We start from the raw sequence: 20,134 nt of genomic DNA on the forward strand, positions 1-20,134 counted from the left end.
TGGGGACCTGGGTTACCAGCTGTTCATACCATAATTTGATGGGGGTCACCAAACGCCCTTAAATACAGGGGTCCGTAAATCTGGAAGGAACCAGACTCCAGACTGACATTACTGTGAAAGCTACAAATGTTAACATGATGGAAGTGGGGGCTGAGTTAGCTCCCGTGGGTTGGGAGTCGAGGCTTTGTCCCCCCGCAGCATTCCTGATTTCACAGGAAGGAAGTGTATTTTGTGCGTACTGGGGACAGGAGGGGAACACCGCCTGGCTGGGTGCTTGTGGTGGCCCACGCCCTGGGGGCACCCAAAGGGCGAGCTCTGCCAGACCAAGTCCGTGAGAGGCAGGGGTGCAGCCTTAGGGTCAGCGAAGGTCATGGCTGCGCCTTCTTCGTATAGACCCATGCCGCGTGCCCTCGGGGCTGCTTCTGACCCGTGTGCGCCTCGAGGCTTGACCCTGTCTTCCCAAGTTGAAGCTGGTAACAACCCCAAGGTTTTCATCAGATCAGTGACACGCATACTGGAGTGTCAACTCTGTGAGGCCAGTTAGTATAACCGAGTTCCCGCGTAGGTGAGAACTTTGCAAGTGTCCTTGTTACTGATTTCTAGTTCCGTTTGTTATTGTCAGAGATCATATATTATGTGATTTCAATCTTTTCAAATGTATTCAGACTTGTTTTGTGGCCCAGAATACCATCTTCGTGAATGTTCCGTATGAGCCTAAAGCAGGAGTGTCTGTCCCGTATTCGCTGAGTGCTCGTGAAATCCAGCTGGATAGTAGGGGTTTCGTCCCCTGTGTCCCCGTGTTTTGTCTACTTGTCCCGTCAAGTATTGAGAGAGGAGCTGAACCGTGAAACCACAATCGTGGACTTGCGGACACGTGGGCCGGAAGAAATGACCCTCCCTCGTAGGCCGGTCCGATGCTCCCCCGGCCAGCGGCGTTCGCGCGGCCTGCATCTTCCACGCTGTGATTGTCAGCCCACGTGCGTCCTCGCGTGAGAAGTGTGTGGCGTTGGGCCCTGTTGCACCACCTGGTCAGACTGCCTTCCGGTTGTGTGTTCGTCACCGTCCCCGAGCGCGGCGGTCTCGTGGCTGCTGCTGGTTTGCTGTTCCGCCCAGCTGTCCTTTACATCTTCTTGTGTCTTTTTCTGCTTCCTCTGGATTTCTTGGATGTTTCTTACAACCCCTTTCCAGCTCTTTTCTCAGCTCATTAGCTACAATCGTTTTGTTTCTGTTTCCGTGGTAATTTGAGGGCTTGCCGTGGGAGTCTGTCGTACGTCACAGCTAGGACCGGGACAGTGACGCGCTCGCTCTCTCCCCGAGCCTCCCGCTGCTGCTGTCGCACGCGTCCTGTTACAGGAGCCACGGGCCACGTCGTTACTGTTGTCCAGTCAAATCGGCCTTTAGAGATCGCACGTTATATCGGAAAGACAGCCTCGTGTGGCTGTCCGAGCCCTCAGCATCTCCAGGGCTCCCCTCCGATCACCACCTGCTTTCCCTCCACCGGGCGGCCGCCCCTCACACCCCGTGGTGCGGGTTTGCTGCCGCGGGGCTCTTGATCCGAAGGCCTCTCTCCCCCTTGTCGGCGAAAGACGTCTTCGACAGACTTGTTCCGGTCCTTGAGGGACGTGGCTCCAGCGCCCTCTTGCTGGGACCCGGGCTCGGGCGGGATGAAAGCCCCCAGCTCTTGCGGAGCCGCCACAGCCACCCCCGGTGTCTCGTGCTCTTCTACCCGGTGCCAGGACGGTCCCGGACCCGTGTGCGCAGCTCGCTTTGTTTCCTTCTCCGCCCCCGTCATCGGGGCGGGAAGCAGAGGCGGCCTCAGGGGGTCTGAGCTCCCAAGATGAGCACACACGTGGCACCCGTGTCCGCCTTAGCGTCACCAGGGACGGAGCCTTCAGCCCTGACGTCGGGGCCCGCAGCAGGCCAGCCGCCAGCTGTGTGAGAGAACACGGTACATCTCCCGGTGTCACCGAGACCATCTCCTGACAGGCGCGAGCGACGTCCATTCCCCGCCACCAGGGAGGCGCCCACAGGGAGACGCCTCCGTGTCCCCAGGGGACACACCTCCACCCCGCAAACAGATGCAAACTTGAGACCGCGGGGCGGACACCTCACCTCCCGGGCTCGCGAGCCGCACGCGTCCCGGGTTGGCAGTGATGGTGCGACCGGGGTTTTCTGTTGAACCAGAGTACGTGCAGCTCGAGGGTTTTCAAAACTTGTTCTTGAGACAAGGATTACGCACGTTCCTCTTCTCATTAAAACCTCACGCACATAATTCGTAGTCCCTAAAATGGGAAAAGGGCTGAAAAAGCCGTTTCTGTCCTCACGCTTCTCACTGAGGGCCTGGAGAGGAGGGCGTTGGAACCGACAGGAAGGAACGTCGCTTTCCCCAAATCCTGAAACTGTTTTTTCATCACCCTTCGTGTTGTCCTCACGTTTTTCCTTTTTAAAAGTGTCTTTTTGGGGGGCACCTGGGTGGCTCAGTCGGTTGGACGTCCGACTCCGGCTCAGGTCAGGACCTCACAGTTCGTGGGTTCGAGCCCCGCATCAGGCTCTGTGCTGACAGCTCGGAGCCCGGAGCTGCTTCGGATTCTGCGTCTCCCTCTCTCTCCGCCCCTCTGCCACGTGCACTCTCATTCTCTCAAAAATGAATATACGTTAAAAAAAATTTATCTTTTTAAGGGACCCAGCTGTAAAATGACCCACGGGTCCCCCGGCTGACCATCCCCCGGCCCGCAAGCTGGGCCGAGCTCAGGACACTCGGCCACGATTCTCTAACGAGCTGCGGCTGCGGTGGTGAGCACAGCAGGCCCTCCTGCCACTACTTTATGGGGTGCGACGTTCCAGCCACCTCCAGGGTTTACAACCGGATTTTATGACATAGTGGTCTTTTCCAGCATCAGTGCAAACAAAAATAAAACTCTGTCTCCGCCTTGCAGAAGGGAGACCTCGGGACCCTCCCAGCCCCTAGGCCCAGACACAGCCACCCACGGGAGGAGCGTGAGCCTTAGGCCAGCGGTGTGGGGCCTTGGGAAACGGAGCCATCCTCTCAAGGACTTGTCGTGGGAGGTGTCGGACACCCGTCACAGTACTTGTTCTCATTTCTGTGTGGCAGAGAAGCCAGGTGGAGGGCACGGGGCCCACTCTGTGGCTCACACCTGCAGACTTGGGGCCCCGTCCCCCCACCAACCCGCTGCCCCCTGCCGCGCCAAGCGGCAGATGATTCTACTGAGCGTGTGTCTCTGCTTCTCGATAAGTAAGGTCACAGAAACTCGAAGGAACGGGAATAGGCAACAGCTGTCCAAGTTTATTACAAATTTAGGTCACAACCTTCTCAAAACCCCAACAGGGTCCCTGACCACTGTCCTGTCGAGGCTCCCGCTGCCGCGGGCATGACCCAGAGGTGGCGTCGGTGGGCTGCCAGCTGGGGAGGCCCCAAGCTCAGCCCTCCCGAGAAGACGAGTCTTGCCTGACCTCTGCTGAGAACACGCAATTACTCACAAAACCCCAGGAAACAGTCCCTTGTCCCAGAGATGCGGTTCCCAGAAATCTGCCCCAACCAGAGACAAACACGAAGTTCAAGAAATGAAAACTGGCAAAGAACGTGGCGCCCCAACTGGGGGCAGCCCCGCCCTGGGCGCCCCCTGCCAGGAACACAATGAGCCTGCCTTGGGCGGCTGACGGTGGCCTGGCCGCTGCAGGGCCTGGAGGCGGGGCCTTGGGGGGCTGGCCAGCCTCACCCCCGACCCAGACAGTTTGTTTCTGCTGGGAAACACTTTAGCGACCACCGCCCGCGCCTCGGTCTCACTCCCACCTGCACGTCGAGGGAAGGAACAGATGAGACGCTCAGCGCCTCTCCCTGCAGCATGACTCCGTGAGGAACTTGGCCTCTCTCCCCCATCTCCCCAGGAGCAGGGGGTCCCAGAAGGCGGACAGCTGTCGCCGGGACCTCTGCAGATCGCAGGAGGGCCCACACCTCCGGAGAAGCAGATGTGACCCCCTGGTGCGGTGACTTCTGAAGGACTGACCTCTCTGAAGGCCAAGTAGAAACACGTCTCCGTGTCCTGTCACCAGCTGGAGGCCGTGAGCGAGGCTTGTCTGGAAGGGCCCAGCAGAAGAGACTTCCTTGTGCTTGTTGCTCAGTGCTGGACGGTCCACTGTGAAGGACAAGGGGCCGGGGGCGGCCTGTCCGCGGGGCCCCGTGGGCCGTAAACCCCAGATGATCGTGAAGAGGAAGGCGCATCCTGGGCACACGTGCTGTACTCGCTCAGGGGCCCAGGGAGCCCCACCCACACGCCTGCCACCGCGTGTCTGGGCCACGGAGGGTCCGAGTCGGCCGCACCCGGGGTTGAGGGCCGGGGGACCTGGAGAAAGAAACAAGGCCCCGAGGCCGTGCGGGCAGGTGCGCCCTTCTTGTTCACAGGTGGGAACACGTGTCACGTGCTGAGAGCCCCTGGGACAGACGGGGAGAGGCCCGCGGGGTGCTGCCCCAGGCTGCAGACGTCTGCTCGGAACACGCATAGACGCAGAGCTGTGAGCTAGACGGGTGTGGACGGAGCCACACTCGGTTTTCCCGCTGGGCCCACCGAAGGGCCCAGAGCCCGTGACACGCGTGCCCAGGCCGGGCTCCCATCGAAGGGAACGTACCTGAACCAGGGGCGGCAGCGTCTTCAGGGCCAGAAGGTAAGGAGCGTCTCTGCAGTAAGTGACGGCGAAGGACCCGCGTGCCCGCACAGCACAGGCAGCTGGGCCGGAGAGACAGGTCTCCCTTGCGGTGGAACACCAACTGACCAATGAGGAGGAACGGCGGACCCAGAAGTCATGGCTCAGAGGCCAAGAGAGCCACGGATTCTGGCAAGAACCCGCAAAGGATGCTGGAATGCAGGCGGGGGTGGGGAACTCCACGGCCCCAAAGTGCTGGGCACGGCGCGGCCGACACCCCCTAACCGGGTCCAGGTGGAAACGGCCATGCTAAGGCACATGGTCCCCTCAGGCCCCCGGGGACAGGCCCGTCCCCTCCTCGGCCTCCTGCCCGAAGTGCAAGCCCCACATCTACCGTGAGGGACACCCTGCAGATGCGCTAGTCTGTGTCTAAGATTCACACGAGGGTCTAGAGAGTCTGGGGGCTGGGTCGCCTTTTGTTAAACACATCCTGCCGGGCAACAGGAGGAACCTGAGTCAACCGTCCCTGGTTGTGACCGAGACAGCTCACCCTTCACGCTCAAGCACTGAGGGGGCCAAGCACACGAGGTGGGGAAGAGTGCCGTTCAGGGCGTCTCTTTCCTATTCTACCGACTTTTCTCTGAGCCAGAAAGTGTGTCCAATGGAAAGCAAGAAAAGTGTTCCCAGATGGGACGGTGGCCCTTCCCCGGCAGTTGTCCGGCCAGGAGCTGCCCCCAGCCTGAGCCAGGGGGCGGGGCGGCCGAGGGCCGCTGTGTTCGTGACCCACTCCCGCGGCCTCTCATCCCATCCCGCCACCCTGCGTGTCCAGGGCAGCATGCGGCCGGCGTCCTTGGACCAGCAGTCCCCACCTCTGCCCACTCACGACAGACAGAGGGACAGGAACTGGTGTCCACACCACACAGGTGCCACGCCAGGGCACCTCGTGACTGGGGAGCAGGTGGGCGCGGGGTCCCGGCAGCAGCTACGGACGAATACTTCCTCCTCTGGCCTAAATCACCTGTGACGAGTAAGTCCTTTAGTGTCAGAAGCATCTTCAGAGTTTCAAAGCTGGAACTGCAACGGCCCCGCCGCTCTCGTCCGTCTGTCCCTTTGGCCCCAGCCTCCCCCTCTGATGGTGACGTCCTCGTGTGAGGTGTGCGTGCAGGGAGTGTAAGCGCGAATCTTCGAGAGAGAGAGAGAGAGAGAGAGAGTGTTGGCACACGGCCTGCGCACGCCCAGCGGCAGCAAGGGAAGGAGCAAGGCTCCTCGCCTGGGCCGGGCTCCCCCACACCCGCTCCATCGTGGGCCACACACCCTTCCTGGAATCCGAGGGCTCCGGTTGGTGTTCGAACCTGTGGAGCTTGGGCGGGTGTGTGAGGAGGGCACACAGCCTTCCGCGTGGCCTGCTCCCAGCCTCCTCTCCTGCCAGGGGTCTGAGGGAAGACGGGGCCCCTGAGGTCAGGGGCGCAGGGCCTGTGAGCCGGGCCCTGGGGCGGCCAGCACCGCGGCTGAGTCAACACACAGGCCTCGTGGGATGTGCACACCCGCCCCCCTCACACGTGTGCGGAGGCCATTCCCGGGAACACACACAGGGCCGGAACGCCCACCCCCGGCAGCCTCGGAGCAGAAACCTCCCGTGTGCGAGCGCTGGCCCGAAACATGGGCTCCCCCGGTGCCCCGTCCCTTTGGCCAGGACAGACCTGAGCTCCTAGGTCACCAGGACCGTCAGGGCACCACGATGGGTCAGCGTCAGAAGCTACAGGAGACCAGGCAGGGGATGGCGATGCACACCCTGAGCAGTCGCTGGTCCTCAGTACCGCCGCCCCCCCCCGCCAGCACGTGAGCCGCTGGAGAAAGGGCCACAGGACCGGCCTCCCCTGTGCCCTTGCCGGCCAGGATGTTCCCAGACCTCTCCCTCCCCTAAAAACCCCCTTGTGCTTCTGGGCCCGCCGGTGGGTGCTGCGTGGGCAGGGGTCCCCTGTGGGCAGAGCTCCAGACTTGGCTGACGGGCCTGCTTCTGTTCCCCAGACGCAGCCGGTGCCCAACCCCATGGCCTACCTCCTGCACCAGTCCCCCTGGTGGGCCCACCGCTTTGAGACGCTCAGCAACCACTTCCTGGAGCTCGTGGTGCCTTTCTTCATCTTCCTTGGACGGCGGCTGTGCATCCTCCACGGGGCCTTACAGATCCTGTTCCAGGTGAGCCCACGGCCGACGTCACCCCTGTAACTGTCCCCGAGATCGCGGGCTCTGCTGGGGGAACGAGGCACGTGGCCCAGGACGTGCGACCGGGAAGCCCTCCGTGGTGCCTTCTATGGGGTTCCTTTCACGTGCGAGCTGCACGTCGGGTCTCCAAGGAAAGGGCTGGTGGTGGTCTACTTCCACGCGGACAGCTGTTCTCAACCCCCGGCTCCGGGGCCCCTCCGCGGTGGGCAGGGGCTCCACCACCTGCCTCCCCTGGGGCGCTGACCATCCGGGGCCTCTCCTTTCCCTAAACGTGGGCATCTACCTGTCGATCCCCAGGAAAAACACTGTGGGGACTTCCAATTCCTACGTCGTATTTATTGTCCTCGCGGACAACGACCGGTCCCGTGTGTGTGCCACGTGAGAGTGCTCCTGGGAACACCTATCCAGACGGAGGGGCGCGGGGCCTGGCCGTCCTGCTCCAGACCCTGGGGTCCGCCGTGGTGGCGGTGTGCTTTGGGCTGTGCTCCCTCGGTTACTGAGTGTGTCCCACGGTGCGGACGTCCTGCAGCTGTACCATCCGGGGTGTTTCCAGGTTTTCACCGTCACAGACAAATGGGAGTCCGTGTCCCAGGGGGGTGCGACGTCACGCGGGACGCGTCCTCTCCTCTCCCTCCGGCACGTGAGCCCGCTCGTCCCGCCTCCTTGCCAACTCTGCTCCGGTCGGTCTTTCCGTTGGCCGTTCTGGTGGGTGAGGATCCGACGGGGGGAGTGGGATCCGACGGCAAGAGCCGCCACCTTCACGAAGGCCCTGCCTTCCGGCGCCTGCGGTGCGGGTCGTCCACAGCAGAGTGTCTCATACCCACCGGGGTGGCTTCCTGCCGGACGCATCACTCGAGTTGATCCTGTCGGCACAAGTTTTCTCAGTCGTGTTGCTCTCTGCTGCTGGGGTGCAGACACAGCGCTGACTTGCACGTATCGGCCACGTCCGACTGCCCCTGCGCTCGTCGCCTGTCCCTCTGCTCGCCTGTCCCTCTGCTCGCTCACCCCTTGAGGCAGTACGCGCTCCGGCTGCTTTTGTTCTGGGTTTTACGGGTCCCGAGTGGATGCTGAATTTCAGCAAGCGGTTTTTTGTCCAGCAGCTGGGAGAGGGCCTCCCCTCCCGTAAGCTGTAACACGGGGAGTCGCACGAAGGCCGCGAACGCTGAGCCAGTCTCACATCCTCGGTGAACGCGGCTCTGCCACACGTGTACTTCGACACGTCCCTGGGAATAACTTGCCGGTATCCGTGTGCATCTGGCGTGGCCGCAGGGAATGACGTCCGTCGCCAGTGGCGGCCCGTCCGGGCCCCGCTCACGGCGCTTCCGCCCCCCACGCGGCTCCGCGAGGGCAGGCGGCCACGGGGCAGAGGCGGCACCTGGGGGGGCTGCTGGACAGGCCGGGTTTGCATTTGTCCCGAAGGCAGATTTAGCAGCAAACGTTTTCCTGGGAATTGGGCCATTGGTCACAGCAGAGAGGTTTCTTCCCGAGCGGAGGCAAGACACGCTCTCAAGTCACAAGTGCACGTATCTCAACTGGTGTTTTTGGACTTGTTTTTGCGTCTTTGGGTTTCCTTTTGTTCCTTTCAGCCTTCTTGAACTATTTTTGTTGTTCCATTATTTCTCTCTGAGTTACGCACGTGGCTTCTTTGCACGGACTGAAAAGTCTGAATTTCCTCCCTGTTTCGCTGCCACGGCCGCCAGGCTCCGCTCCGGCCTCCAGGGCTTCGGTGGCTCTGCTTTTTTAATTAATACGCTTTTTTAGAATGGTTTTGGACTTACAGAAAAGCTGAGTGCGGAGGGTCCCCTTGTCCGTGAACTTGTTGCATTCATGTGACACCGCGGTCACAGTGAGCGTGGCCGGGCCCGTGACCCCCGCTCCCCCACCCTCTGATGAGGGACGCGCCCAGGCCGGCAGGGGCGCTGCGCGTCACGCCTGCCCACGCGCACTTGAGCCCCGTGGTCCCACGGCCCCAAGTCAGCAGGAGGCGGCCTCGGGCAGAGGCTGGGGCATCCCTGAGAGCGTCCGCCAGTGTGGGCGCCACCTCGTGCTGGACCCTCCTCCGCTGTCCAAGGATGCCCGGCCCGTGGGCTCCCCTGTCCCCTCCCACAGGAGACCTTCCCCCTCCCCATTCCAAGGCGACTCAGAGGACCCTGGCCAGCACAGCCCGCTTGGCGTCAGGGTTACCATGGTGCCGGAGAACCGCTCGGCGTTGTGGGGCCTTAATTAGCCACCGCCTCGGCTGCTCTTCCGGGCTGTGGACCACGGGACCCTCTCCAGGCTGTAAACCTGCCTGGGCCCGCGAGACCAGCTTGCACCTACTGCTTTCTCTCCAAAACCCCGAAGCCAGGGTTTGACGAGTGGAAGAGGAAAGCACACTGTCCCGTTACTTGACCGGATGAGGGTGGGAGGTTTGCGCTAGTAGAACGGACGGAGGGGCTTTGGTGCCTTGAGAGCGGGATTTGAGAGATCCTCACTTGCCCGCAGAACCAGGGCCCTCGAAGTGCCCTTGTCCGTTCACGGAGTGCTTGGCGGGAGTCCTGCGTCAGGACCGGCGCCAGCTTGCCGGACCCGGCCGGGCCGCAAGTCCGAGTCCTGGCCTGGGGCACCAGCGTCTCCACTGCAAGCAGAGGGTCTCAGGCCACGTGGCCGGTCTCGACCCTGTTCTCGGCTCTGCCGCCTGCATGCGTAACGGCACACGGCGATGGCGCAGGAACGCGGGGCAGGGGAGGCCAGGGCCGGACCTTCCCGACCTGCAGTTCTGGGCATTATTCTACAAGACCAGCCCTTCTGCTTGTAGTCCGGGCAGGTCCCCAGTGTCCCCCCTTCTAGTGCCATGCCGTGCGCCAGACAAGGCAGCATAACGCTAGCACGGCGGCTCTCCTCCGAGGCACGGTCTGATGTCCCCACGGGGCCGGGCCCCAGCTCCTTGGAGCAGGGAGGATGGATGGCCAGCTGGTCCAGCCGCGACGTGTCCGGCCCCCTCCTAGGCAGCGTGGGGTCTCAGGCTGGGGGGCCGCAGGGCGCAGTCTCGGGGCAGGAGCGGGTGTGCCGGTCACCCCAGCGAGCGGTACGCTGTGGGCACGCCCACCCGAAGGTTTCCGCGTTGTCCTGACGGGGGCCACGCTCCCGTTTCTGCACCCGACACACTGAGGGGCGTCTCTGGTTCTGTTTGTTTCCGTTCATTCCTTCGGGGAAGGGTTGAGGATGTGAGCATGCTCACCTCCTCCCACGCTCAGTTTACACAGCTGTTCCGGAGGGTTCTGCAACGCCACCGGTCCGCTGTCTCCTTGGAGAGGTGCACGTGAGAGGCGACAGGAGAGCTGAACTGCGCGGTCCCGGACCCCCCCCCATTCTGCCACCTCAAGCCTCAGGGAGAGACCCTGGCAGGGGGGCACCCCTCCTAGCGTGGGAGTGGGGGTTTGCCACGCAAGTGGCTCCTGGTCAGTACAGAGACCAGTCGTTCACCCCACACCCGTCTCTTCCGCCTCCCACGGTGTCCTGCTCCTTCCGGTCTCTAGGACTTTGGGCAGAATCGGGAACGTGTCACACTGGGGGCCTTCACCAGGGATGCGGGCGCAGAGAGCTGCCTCCCCCAGCCCCTGAGCCAGAGTTGGGGTCCTGGCCACAGCAAGTCACCTACAAGCACGGGTGTCCTCTCTGAGACTGGGAGCTGAGAGCCCGGCACGGGAGTTCCAGAAACCCCTTTCCTTTGATGTCTGTTGCATCAGCGGACCGCCTGCTCAGCGTCTCCTGAGCCCAGGATCCCATGCGCACGGCTCAGCATCCTGAGTGTTCTCCGGGGCTTCCCTCTGGCCCCCGGGGGGGCAGCACGCGGGGCTGCCGGCCCAGGTCTGGTCTCCCGCAGCCCACAAGGTGACCTGCAGGCATGTTTCAGGCTCTGCTGCCGCCGTGAACACAGTGTGATCCGTTCACTGTCCCTTAGGAGAGGCTGCAGCAGCGGTGTCCCCTCAGCACACTGGGGCCACGTACGCCAAATTCCCTTTTTCTTATTAAAAGTAACCATCCCGATGGATGGGAGGAGGGACGAGGGGAGTGAGCCAGGATCGTGCGTTTCTGCAGCCTCAGGGCTCCTGCTGCTTTGTCAGAAGCAGACTTCATACCCAACGTCGCGCTCTGTGGCACCCTAGCTCTCCGGGTCAGGACACCCCAGGTGGGCTCCCAGGAGGGTGACCAGCACGGGGCGGGGGGGGGGGGCACAGGTAGGTGAGAAACAGGTTTGTGCCACTGCCCTACTCAGACCCACCAAGATAGGAACCAAGGGACAGCCAGGCCTCTGGTCACTTTGGGCCTGTTGCCAGCCTTTCAGCACATCCTCCCCAGCTCTGACCCAGACAAAATTGTCAGAAGCCTGTGGGGCCGGAACATTCTGGATAATGGACTTGTGGGCCTCTTCCTGACATTTCCTCCTCTCCATGGCCTGCGCGGGAGGGGGGTGGCCCATGGGGAAGCATCAGGGCAGAGCCTCCCCACGCCCCATCCCGACTCCAAAGGCGGGGGTGGGCTGGGAGCCCAAGGGCCAGGAGGTGGCGCCAGGGGTGGGATGGCTGGCCACCGACCGTGACCCGCAGCGGAGCCGCTTGGTTCCCCGCAAGCTGTTCAGCAGTGGCCCTCCCCGGGGCAGGTCCCACGCAGCCCCTGTTCTCACATGTGGCTGGAGACGCTGGTCACCAGGCAGAGGACCGGGTCTGGGCTGACAGGACCCGTGTCCCCAGATGCAGACTCAGAGCCCCCAGCTGCCAAAGTTAACGGTGCCACACAGGGGCACCAGCGAGCCTCAGAAGGCGGCCGGCGTCTCAAGCCTCAGGCAAGGCCTCGGGGCCTCTGGGGATCACACGCGAGGGGGCAGCTGGCTGCAAACGTCCCCCTCTTCGGGGAGTCTGCAGCAGGAGCGAGGGCCCCACAGGAGATGGCCCGGCCTGTGCTGAGCAGCTGGGGAGGGAGGGTCTGCCCGGGCGTGGCCACCAAACCCCAGTTCACTCTGGGCGGATGGGGTTGTGGGCCCCCGTGGCCTGAGCCGTCTGCCCCTCCAGGAAGCCTCAGGTTAGGGCACGGCGAGGGAGTGGCCAGCAAAGCCTCTTGATGGCACTCAAGTGGAAAACACCGGCGATCTGGCACAGAAGCGGGAAGAGCAGGGTCCGTCACACCCCCGGCAGCCACCCGCAGGTTTCCCACCCCGGGCACTGCAGCTGCGGCCGGCGGCCCGTCGCCACTGCGGGCCAGCAGCCCTCCCTTCGGCAGGCACGCCACGGTCCAGGGTCGTTTGTTGCCCGAACGATTCTCCTTTAAGGAAATTTAAGACATATTTAATAATTCACGCACGTATGGCCGTTGCGGACTCTGCCCCCCCCCCCCCCCCCCCCCCCCCAGGGCACAGACCCAGGTCTCCCGGGAGCTGTGCTGCTGGAACGGTGCTCCGACAGGCCGCGGCCGGCTCTGGACTCCGGCCACCTTCCAGGACTGCTCTGTCACGTGGGCGTTTGAGCCCGACACACGACGCCCAGGGGTCTCCACTATGGACTCGCACCGCTGCAACCCCGGCTCCTGCTCGCGTCGTGAGCCTGCTGGTGAGGCTCCCACAAGCGAAGCGCGCCTGTGTTTCCTCGGGCTCCTCTCACCTGTGCGCTCAGCACTGTCGTCAAATTAGAATGTTTGCACCTGCCTTCCTGATATTCTTACTGCCACACCTCCCCGGGTGTGACAGACCCGAGCCCCTGGGGGCTGCACTTTGGTCGGTGGTGGTCTGGGCCTCAGTTCACAAGGCGGCCCCTGCTCTGTTCCAGCAGTTCGGCGGACTTTTATCGTGTCCGTTGGTCCGAAGTCCTTGCGGTAAATTCTCCATCTCTCATGTGACCTCTTAAACTCTCAAAGTGCGTTTGGTTCTTTTACGTAGTTTTCCTAGTTCTCCTAATCATGACGACGTTTTCTCATCAATTCCTTACTTTACCCACAGTAGCTGCTTCAACGCTCTTACCTCCCCGTTGCAGATTTTCTCATGTGATCCTACTCCCATTCCATCCCAGGGGTGGCAGCGTGTCTGCAGAGGTGACCGGACGCCGGCCACCACGGGCCGTGCTAGTGAGCGTCCTCTCGGTGCTGAGTTCTCTCTCCTGACGAGCGGCTAACTGTTCACGGGTCCGTTTCTCCGTCCCGGGCAGGTGGGACATACCCTTCGCTGCGAGGCTGGTCTGGCCCTCACAGGGCCTGCGCCTCGCCAGGGTCTCTGCTCGGCGCCTGGCTTCTTTTCCCCGCGTGACTCAGTGGCGGCAGGCCCGAGGGCACCCGGGCCATCCCTGCAGCGCTCGTGTGGCGAGCGCCCGACACCTCGACCTCCCCGGAGTCAGGCTTGCGCTCCTGGGGTTCCCTCCCTGTGCTGAGGCCGCCCAAGTGCCTCCGGGGAGAGCAGAGGCCGGAGCCGTGCCGCGGCACTGGCCGCCATGGCTTGCGGGACCGCCGCCTCACCTGCTCTGTCCCCGCCGTCCCGCTGCCGCACTATATCCGCCCCTCGGGCCCTTAGCCCGGAGAAGCCCGTCGCCCAGATGCCACTGGGGCTGCCGAGCGATGATAAGGCAGGACGGCTGTGGCCTTGGGCCCCAGAGGCTGACCCCACTTTTCCAGGATGAGGAGGCCGTGGCGGGATGCCAGCTACCATTCCTCTGCCTCAGCCCGTCCCCGTCAGGCTCTACTCGGTGGAGACAGGAGGAAGGGCGTGCGATCGGATTGTTCCGGGGAGGCAGACAGGACGGGGCGTCCCCGTCCTTGGTCTGGGTGTTTACAGAGGGAACTCGGGGAGGACAGCGGGCCACGTGGTTCTGCCCAGTTCTCAGCTCTGGGGCCAGACCCCATGGCTGCGCCCTGGTGATCTGCCTCCCACGTGCCAAGTGCTGTCGAGAAACCGTGCGACCACCCTGCTCCCCCAACCTCTGTTCCGACGTGGTGAGTGGGCGAGCCCCGTGCCACTCCGACTCCAGCCTGCCACTCCACACGCCACCTGTCCTGCCGCGTGTTTGACATCTTTCAGTCTAAACGCTTACACGATCTTTACTGCTAATTCAGCCTGGGACACGAGAGCCCGCCAGAGCCCCGTGAGCCTGTGCCTTGCTCCACTGGGGTGTCCCGGCCCCCTTTCACTCTGACACACGGGTCTCCTTCCCCTTTGGGGGGTTTCTGGAAAGTCCAGCAGGAAGCCCCCGATGCTGCTCAGCCCGTCTCCCTTCCCTCGAGGGTTTGTCAAGTTGCCTTCTGAAGCACCACTCAGATCTCAGCAGAATCCCCCTGCCTTTCCCCTGGTGTTTTTATTCTCCTTGACACACTGGAGAACGTCAACGTTCTCTGCCAGTGAGGCTCCTTTAAGATTAGCAGCTTTGGACTGGGTTTCTCTGGGATCTCAGAGACGGCCGTGAGGGGCCAGAGGGGAGACTGTGCCTCGGTACCTGTGCAGGTTCCACCAATTACGCCTGGAGGGGAGCCCCTGGGCCATGTCCCCGGGCACTACGAGGGTCAGCGCCGTGTCTGTAGGCAGAGGTGGGTGCTGGCGGCCAGCAGTGAGAGGGCGGCTGCCGGGCTCTGCAGGGCAGGGGTGCAAACGCCCCACCTAGCCACCCCAGGTGGGCCCCGGTGTCCTGCCTGGGCCAGAGAGGACTTTGGGAACGCACCCCAGTGCGGTGGGGGGGAGAAGGCAGGGCTCACCGTCTCGGCGGCAGCCGAGCCATAGGGAGCAGCGGAGGGAGCTTCCGCTGGCACCGCGGCCCCGGAGCTGCACCGAGCCCGCCAGCCCCGCGGGGTCCCGACAGAGCGGACCCCCAGTCGACGGCACGGAAAACACGACTTTTGTCAGAAGACGCAGGCAGCTGCCAACGGCCAAGACGGCAGAGAGGAGGCACGGCTTCCCCTCGAGTCACCTGCTGATGCGGCTGGGAGAGCGTCCGGGGCCCCGGGCCCAGGGAGACCAGCACCAGAGGTCAGGCGCCTGGAGGAGGGGGACCAGGATGCCGTGTGCGGCACACTGCGGGGGGAGCCCAGTGTGCCCAGGGCACCTGCCAGCTGGGACCAAGGCCCGGGGGAGAAATCACCTAGGGGCTCGGAACCAAGAATTCCTCCTGGGAGAGCCGTGAGTCCCTGCCTCTCACGTCCCACCTCGTGATGTGCCCTCATCCTTAAAGCTGCTGAGACTCGCTGGAAGCACGGCTCCTCCTGCCAGAGCCTCCTGAGGCTGGCGGCTGTGACCCCACCTTCCTCCCCAGTCGCCAGCACCAGGACCGGCTGCAACCACAACTCGGGAAGTAAGGGGCTGGGGCGTCAGCTGGGACTCGCCCGCCACAGAGAAGAGCAGAGGCAGAGTGGCCCCCAGCGCCCACGGGCCACGCGGGGAGACCTGACCTCGACGCCCCGCTCCGGGCCGTCCCACGGTGAGGTCGCTGCACGGGGAGACGGCCTGCTCGGCTTGGTGACGGCCACTGGCTCGTCCAGGCCGTAGTCGCTGCCGAGGTCTGACCGTCTGCTCACGTGTGCGGATGACCGGCTCGGATTCTTCTCGCCTCTGGGCCGAGTCTGCTGCTTTCTGGCTTCCTCTTTTTCTCAAAGTCCCTCCTAGAGCAGGTCCGTCTGGCCACTCCCATCCTCACGTCTCCTGTGAACGTGTCAACTCCTGCCCCGTCCTGCCTCCCTGCCCCCCCTTTCCCCCCGGCCCCAGACTTGCGGGCCGCGGCCATCCCAGGGCAGGTCCCGGGTGCGAGTGGGGCCGCCGGCCGACAACGGGGTCTGGGTGCAGAGGAGTCCCCAGCCTCACCCCACATGCGAGAAGCTAATTCGCAACTAAACACGTGCCGTTTACACCCGGGTGGCCCCAGAGTAACCAAGCGTCTCTCGGGACGTGTCTCAGGACACACAGAGCACTGCTTGTAAAGCCTCTAAAAAACTAGTCACTTGTAATTTTGTGAAAATGTCAACTGCAACCCGATACCCCGACAGAAGCAGTCTGCTGGCTGGAAACGACTGGAACGCACGAACGTCTAACAGGCCCCACAGGGACACCCCAGCACTGCTCCCGCGGGGCACACCGAGACCCTGCGGGCTTTGCTGGGCCCCGCACGCCCGAGCCCCACTGCACACGTGGTGGCCGCGGGTCTCGGGACACCGAGGTTTCGTGCCTGCCACGTTCGGGGACAGGCAGAGTGACAGAAGGCAGAGGTCAGCTCACAGGTCATAGGGTGGGGGGGCGGACGACACAGGCACCAGGGGACTATCTGGAGTGGAACTTTCTAGGTTTTATGGTGATTTACACGAGAGTCAGCGTTTGTCAAGAGCCTGAACTATACGCCTTTATCATCTGTGTCAAGAGAACGGACTTAGAAAGTAAGGACGCACGTTTGCCAGAAGCTCACGGCTGCTGCTGCCCTCGCCACCTGCTCCTGCCGGGTTCCCGAGTCCGAGCCGCTCTGAGGGCACCCGTCCATCCCCAGGGAGCGGCAGCCCAGGGCATCGGCGCCTCCTTGGAGGACCGGCCTCACAGGACCCTCCCCGCTCGGGTCGGGCGCGTCTGGCTGAGCCGTGCGCCCAGGGCGGCGTGGGTCTCTGAGGCCGGATTCGCGGCCCCATGTCCGTGAACGGGGTGCGGGCCCAGCAGCCTCCCCACCCCTCCCCCTCCAGTGCCCACTGACAGGGCTGTAATCGGGCCTGATGATTTTCAAGTCACTAAAACAACTTAAACACGTGCAGCTGCCAGAAGGAACTTTCCCCGTTTCTGGCTGGGATGCAGCCGTGACAGCCAGCATCTCGCCGGGAAACAGGCTGGGTGTGCGGGAAAACCCCAGGCTGTTGGCACTCCGTCGGCTCAGAGACTCTGTGACCTTACTTCTCACAGCCAAGGTGCTAAGTCGCTTTTAGGGATGAGCCCTATCGGCAAACTGCCACAGCCTGGGTAGTGGGAAGTCGGCAGACAAGTGGTAAAGCCGGTGGCGGTTTCTCCCCAAGCACATCTGGACTTCCTAGACCCCGGGTCCCCCCAGACCCTGCAGCAGAACCAGCCTCTCGGGATGGACGGGGGCCAGCCCCGGCTCAGGCTGAGAGCGTGCCGGCGGTCCAGCCCCACTGAAGCCGAACCCGAGTGGAGGCCGGCCACGCTATCCCAGCAGGCGCCCCGGGCCCCGGCCGGCCTTGTACGTGGTCACTCAGGACGTGCCTCGGGGACCGCTGGCTGCGGAGGATGGGGTGGCCGCACAGGCGCCCCCCACCCCTAACTTCCGGGTAAGCAGCCAGAGCCTCGTCCCCCTCCCGCGTGACTTGGGCACAGGTCCCCAGGGGCTGCCGCGGGCCTGTACTCGTCGACGGTCACCACAGCAATTGCCCCGACGCAAACTATGGCATCAAACAGCGCAAGGAGACCAGCTGGCGGTCCCGTGGGTGGGAACCGGGCAGCCCCGGAGGCCGGGTTCCGCTCAAAGCTCTGGGAAGAACCCGCCTCCGAGATCAGCTGGGGCGTGGACACCCTGATGAGGGAGAGGGGTCCAGACCTCGCACACCCCATGTTTCTCCAAGGGCCACCCACGCTAGGCTGCCTCGTCCCGGGCAGAGCGTGCCACGGTCGAGGTCCTCGATGAGCACCCCTGCCCTGGGCTCAGGTGCTGCCCCGCCCCCTCCAGGTGGTCCTCGTCATCAGCGGGAACCTGAGCTTCCTGAACTGGCTGACCATGGTGCCCAGCGTCGCCTGCTTCGATGACGCCACTCTGGGGTTCTTGTTTCCCTCCGGGCCTGGGGGCCTCAAGGACCGAGTCCGGAAGATGCAGGAAGAGGCGGCCCGAGGGGCCCGGCCCACCCTCAGATACGGTGAGTGGACACCCCCGCCGTGGACAGGAGCCCTTCGTCCCCAGGATGGGAACGACCAGCCCATCAGAGAGCGCGCTGGCTCGGGCGTCCAGGCTGCTCCAGGCCCTTCCCTCGGCTCCTGTGAGCCCACAGGCGCCCCTCCCTGGCGGGCAGCTGGCCTGGAGTGAGGCTCACGCCGCCATCCCCCTCCCTGCCCGCCCCCCAGGCTGCGTGGTGCGGCAGGCAGTGCACGTGGCACTAGGCATCCTGGTGGCCTGGCTCAGTGTCCCCGTGGTCCTCAACCTGCTGAGTCCCACGCAGGTCATGAACACCTCCTTCAACTCCCTGAGGATCGTCAACACATACGGCGCCTTCGGAAGGTACGTGCGAGGTCTCTCCTCGCCCCGTCTGCCGTGTGCGCACGTGCGACCCGAGGTCCCTCACGGAGACCCACCCCAACCTTCCAAGGGGGCAGCCTCGGTCTAGGGCAGGGTCGTGGGGAGGTGGGTGGGAACCGGGCAGCCCCGGAGGCCGGGTTCCACTCAAAGCTCTGGGAAGGACCTGCTTCCGAGATCAGCTGGGGCGTGGACACCCCAGTCTCAGCCGGGTCTGCTCAGGAGAGAAGCCACGGGGGCAGAGGCACAGCAGCCGCCACCATCGTGCGCCCAAAGCCCCCCGCCTCGGTCTCCGCACAGCATCACCAAGGAGCGCACGGAGGTCATCCTGCAGGGCACGGCCAGCCCCAACGCCAGCGCGCCGGATGCCGTGTGGGAGGACTATGGGTTCAAGTGCAAGCCGGGTGACCCGGGGCGGCGGCCGTGCCTCATCTCTCCGTACCACTACCGCCTGGACTGGCTCATGTGGTTCGCGGCCTTCCAGGTAAGGGCCTCTCCTGCTCCCGGCGCGTTCCCAAGGCCACGACGCCCTTAGTGGGGGTGAGCCCTTGCCTCACACGGCCCCCCTGGGAGAGGACGCGACCGAGAAAGCCAGCGTCAGGGTGTCAGCGGGGGCCTCGTTCACTCAAGGACAGCCTCAGGAAGACGCCTCACACGAGACCCCGGGGCCGGCAGGTGACAACACTGACAGGCCCGTGCCCACTCCGTCCGAGGACAGGACAGTATGACGGGAGCTGGGCCCTGAGAGGAACGGTCCACGGGCACCTGCCCCACGGCCAAGAGCAGGGAGTGAGCAGCCCTTCCAGAGAGGAACCCAGACGGAGAAAGTGGGAGGGTGGGCCCGGCCCCCAGGAGAGACTAACCCCGACCACGCTTGGGGGGAGGGGGCGGTGAGGAAGCAGCAAGCTGAGGGCCCCGGGGACCACGGCTTAACGGTTCTGGCCCATCCAGGGGGCCCCCCACGTGCCCGGCTCTGTGCCCACAGCCAGCACCCCACTCCTTTCTCACCCCCAGACCTACGAGCACAACGAGTGGATCATTCACCTGGCAGGCAAGCTCCTGGCCAACGACAGAGAGGCTCTGTCCCTACTGGCCTTCAACCCTTTCAAGGACAGGGCCCCCCCCAGGTAAGAACCCTTTCCTGGACAGCCCAGCGTGCCCTCAGCACTCTCTCAGCGCTGCTCCTACAAATGCGGGCACCCCCAGCCATGCCCCAAACACCTGAAAACATGCCTGAGTGCCAACGTCCCCACGCTCTGGACCCCCCACCTTGATCGGCACTGCTCGCCTGCGTCAGAGGGCAGGGTGTGGCACCGAGTGTCGAGCCCTTCCTTTTCCAGGGGTCACCTGCCCCCCCCCACCCCACCCCCGCAGCCTCTCCTTCCAAGGGGCAGCCGCTCGGCAGGCAGGGGGCCAGGCTGCCCGACACAAGTCTTCCCTTGCAGGTGGGTCCGGGGAGAGCACTACAGGTACAAGTTCAGCCGCCTGGGGGGCCGGCACGCTGCGGCAGGCAGGTGGTGGGTCCGGAAGAGGATCGGCCCCTACTTCCCCCCACTCAGCCTGCGAGACCTGGAGGGCTACTTCCGGTCCCGGGACTGGCCGCTCCCGGAGCTGGAGTAGAGCCGGTCCCGGGCCAGTGCGCGGAGGAATAAAGCAGGAAGGCCCGGCTACCTGGGTGAGGTCTCGTGCGCCCGGGGAACCGCCACCCACTCCCACAGAGGAGGGGGTCCCAGGGCGACTCGTGCTGGCCTCCAGAGTCAGTCCCTGGGCCACCACATCCCCTTCCTTACAGATGGAGTTCTCTGCGGAGAGCCCGCCCCCGGTCCCCTTGCCGGTCACCAGTACCGCTCTGATCCCACCGTGTCCACCAGCACCAGGGCGCTGGGTCCACACAGGCCCCCGGCCCCGGGGCACCCGAACCCCATCACGTGCCTGGCGGGGCCACAGGGAAGCTGCCACTCCCGACCTGTATTCTTAGCAGCCCCTGGTGCTGCCCCCACGCCCAGGAGGTGCCCGGGAGAGGGAGACGCCACGGC

General features: G+C 64.0%; 1 protein-coding gene across 1 annotated transcript in view; it reads left to right on the forward strand.

Annotated features, from left to right (window-relative positions):
- The window catches only part of LMF1 (lipase maturation factor 1), an 88,080-nt gene extending 68,312 nt beyond the window's left edge, over positions 1-19,768 (forward strand). Inside the window, exons 6-11 of the mRNA XM_047097961.1 lie at positions 6,688-6,855; positions 17,541-17,724; positions 17,930-18,083; positions 18,399-18,582; positions 19,113-19,225; positions 19,544-19,768. Coding sequence (XP_046953917.1) covers positions 6,688-6,855; positions 17,541-17,724; positions 17,930-18,083; positions 18,399-18,582; positions 19,113-19,225; positions 19,544-19,718 — 978 coding nt within the window. The 3' untranslated portion in view covers positions 19,719-19,768. The remainder of the gene's footprint in view (positions 1-6,687; positions 6,856-17,540; positions 17,725-17,929; positions 18,084-18,398; positions 18,583-19,112; positions 19,226-19,543) is intronic.
- The last annotated feature ends 366 nt before the right edge of the window (positions 19,769-20,134 follow it).

Source organism: Lynx rufus, unplaced genomic scaffold, assembly GCF_022079265.1.
Source record: "Lynx rufus isolate CCGP_SWC_20201006 ecotype Redwood Valley unplaced genomic scaffold, mLynRuf1.p SCAF_43, whole genome shotgun sequence".
NCBI classification, from domain to species: domain Eukaryota; kingdom Metazoa; phylum Chordata; class Mammalia; order Carnivora; family Felidae; genus Lynx; species Lynx rufus.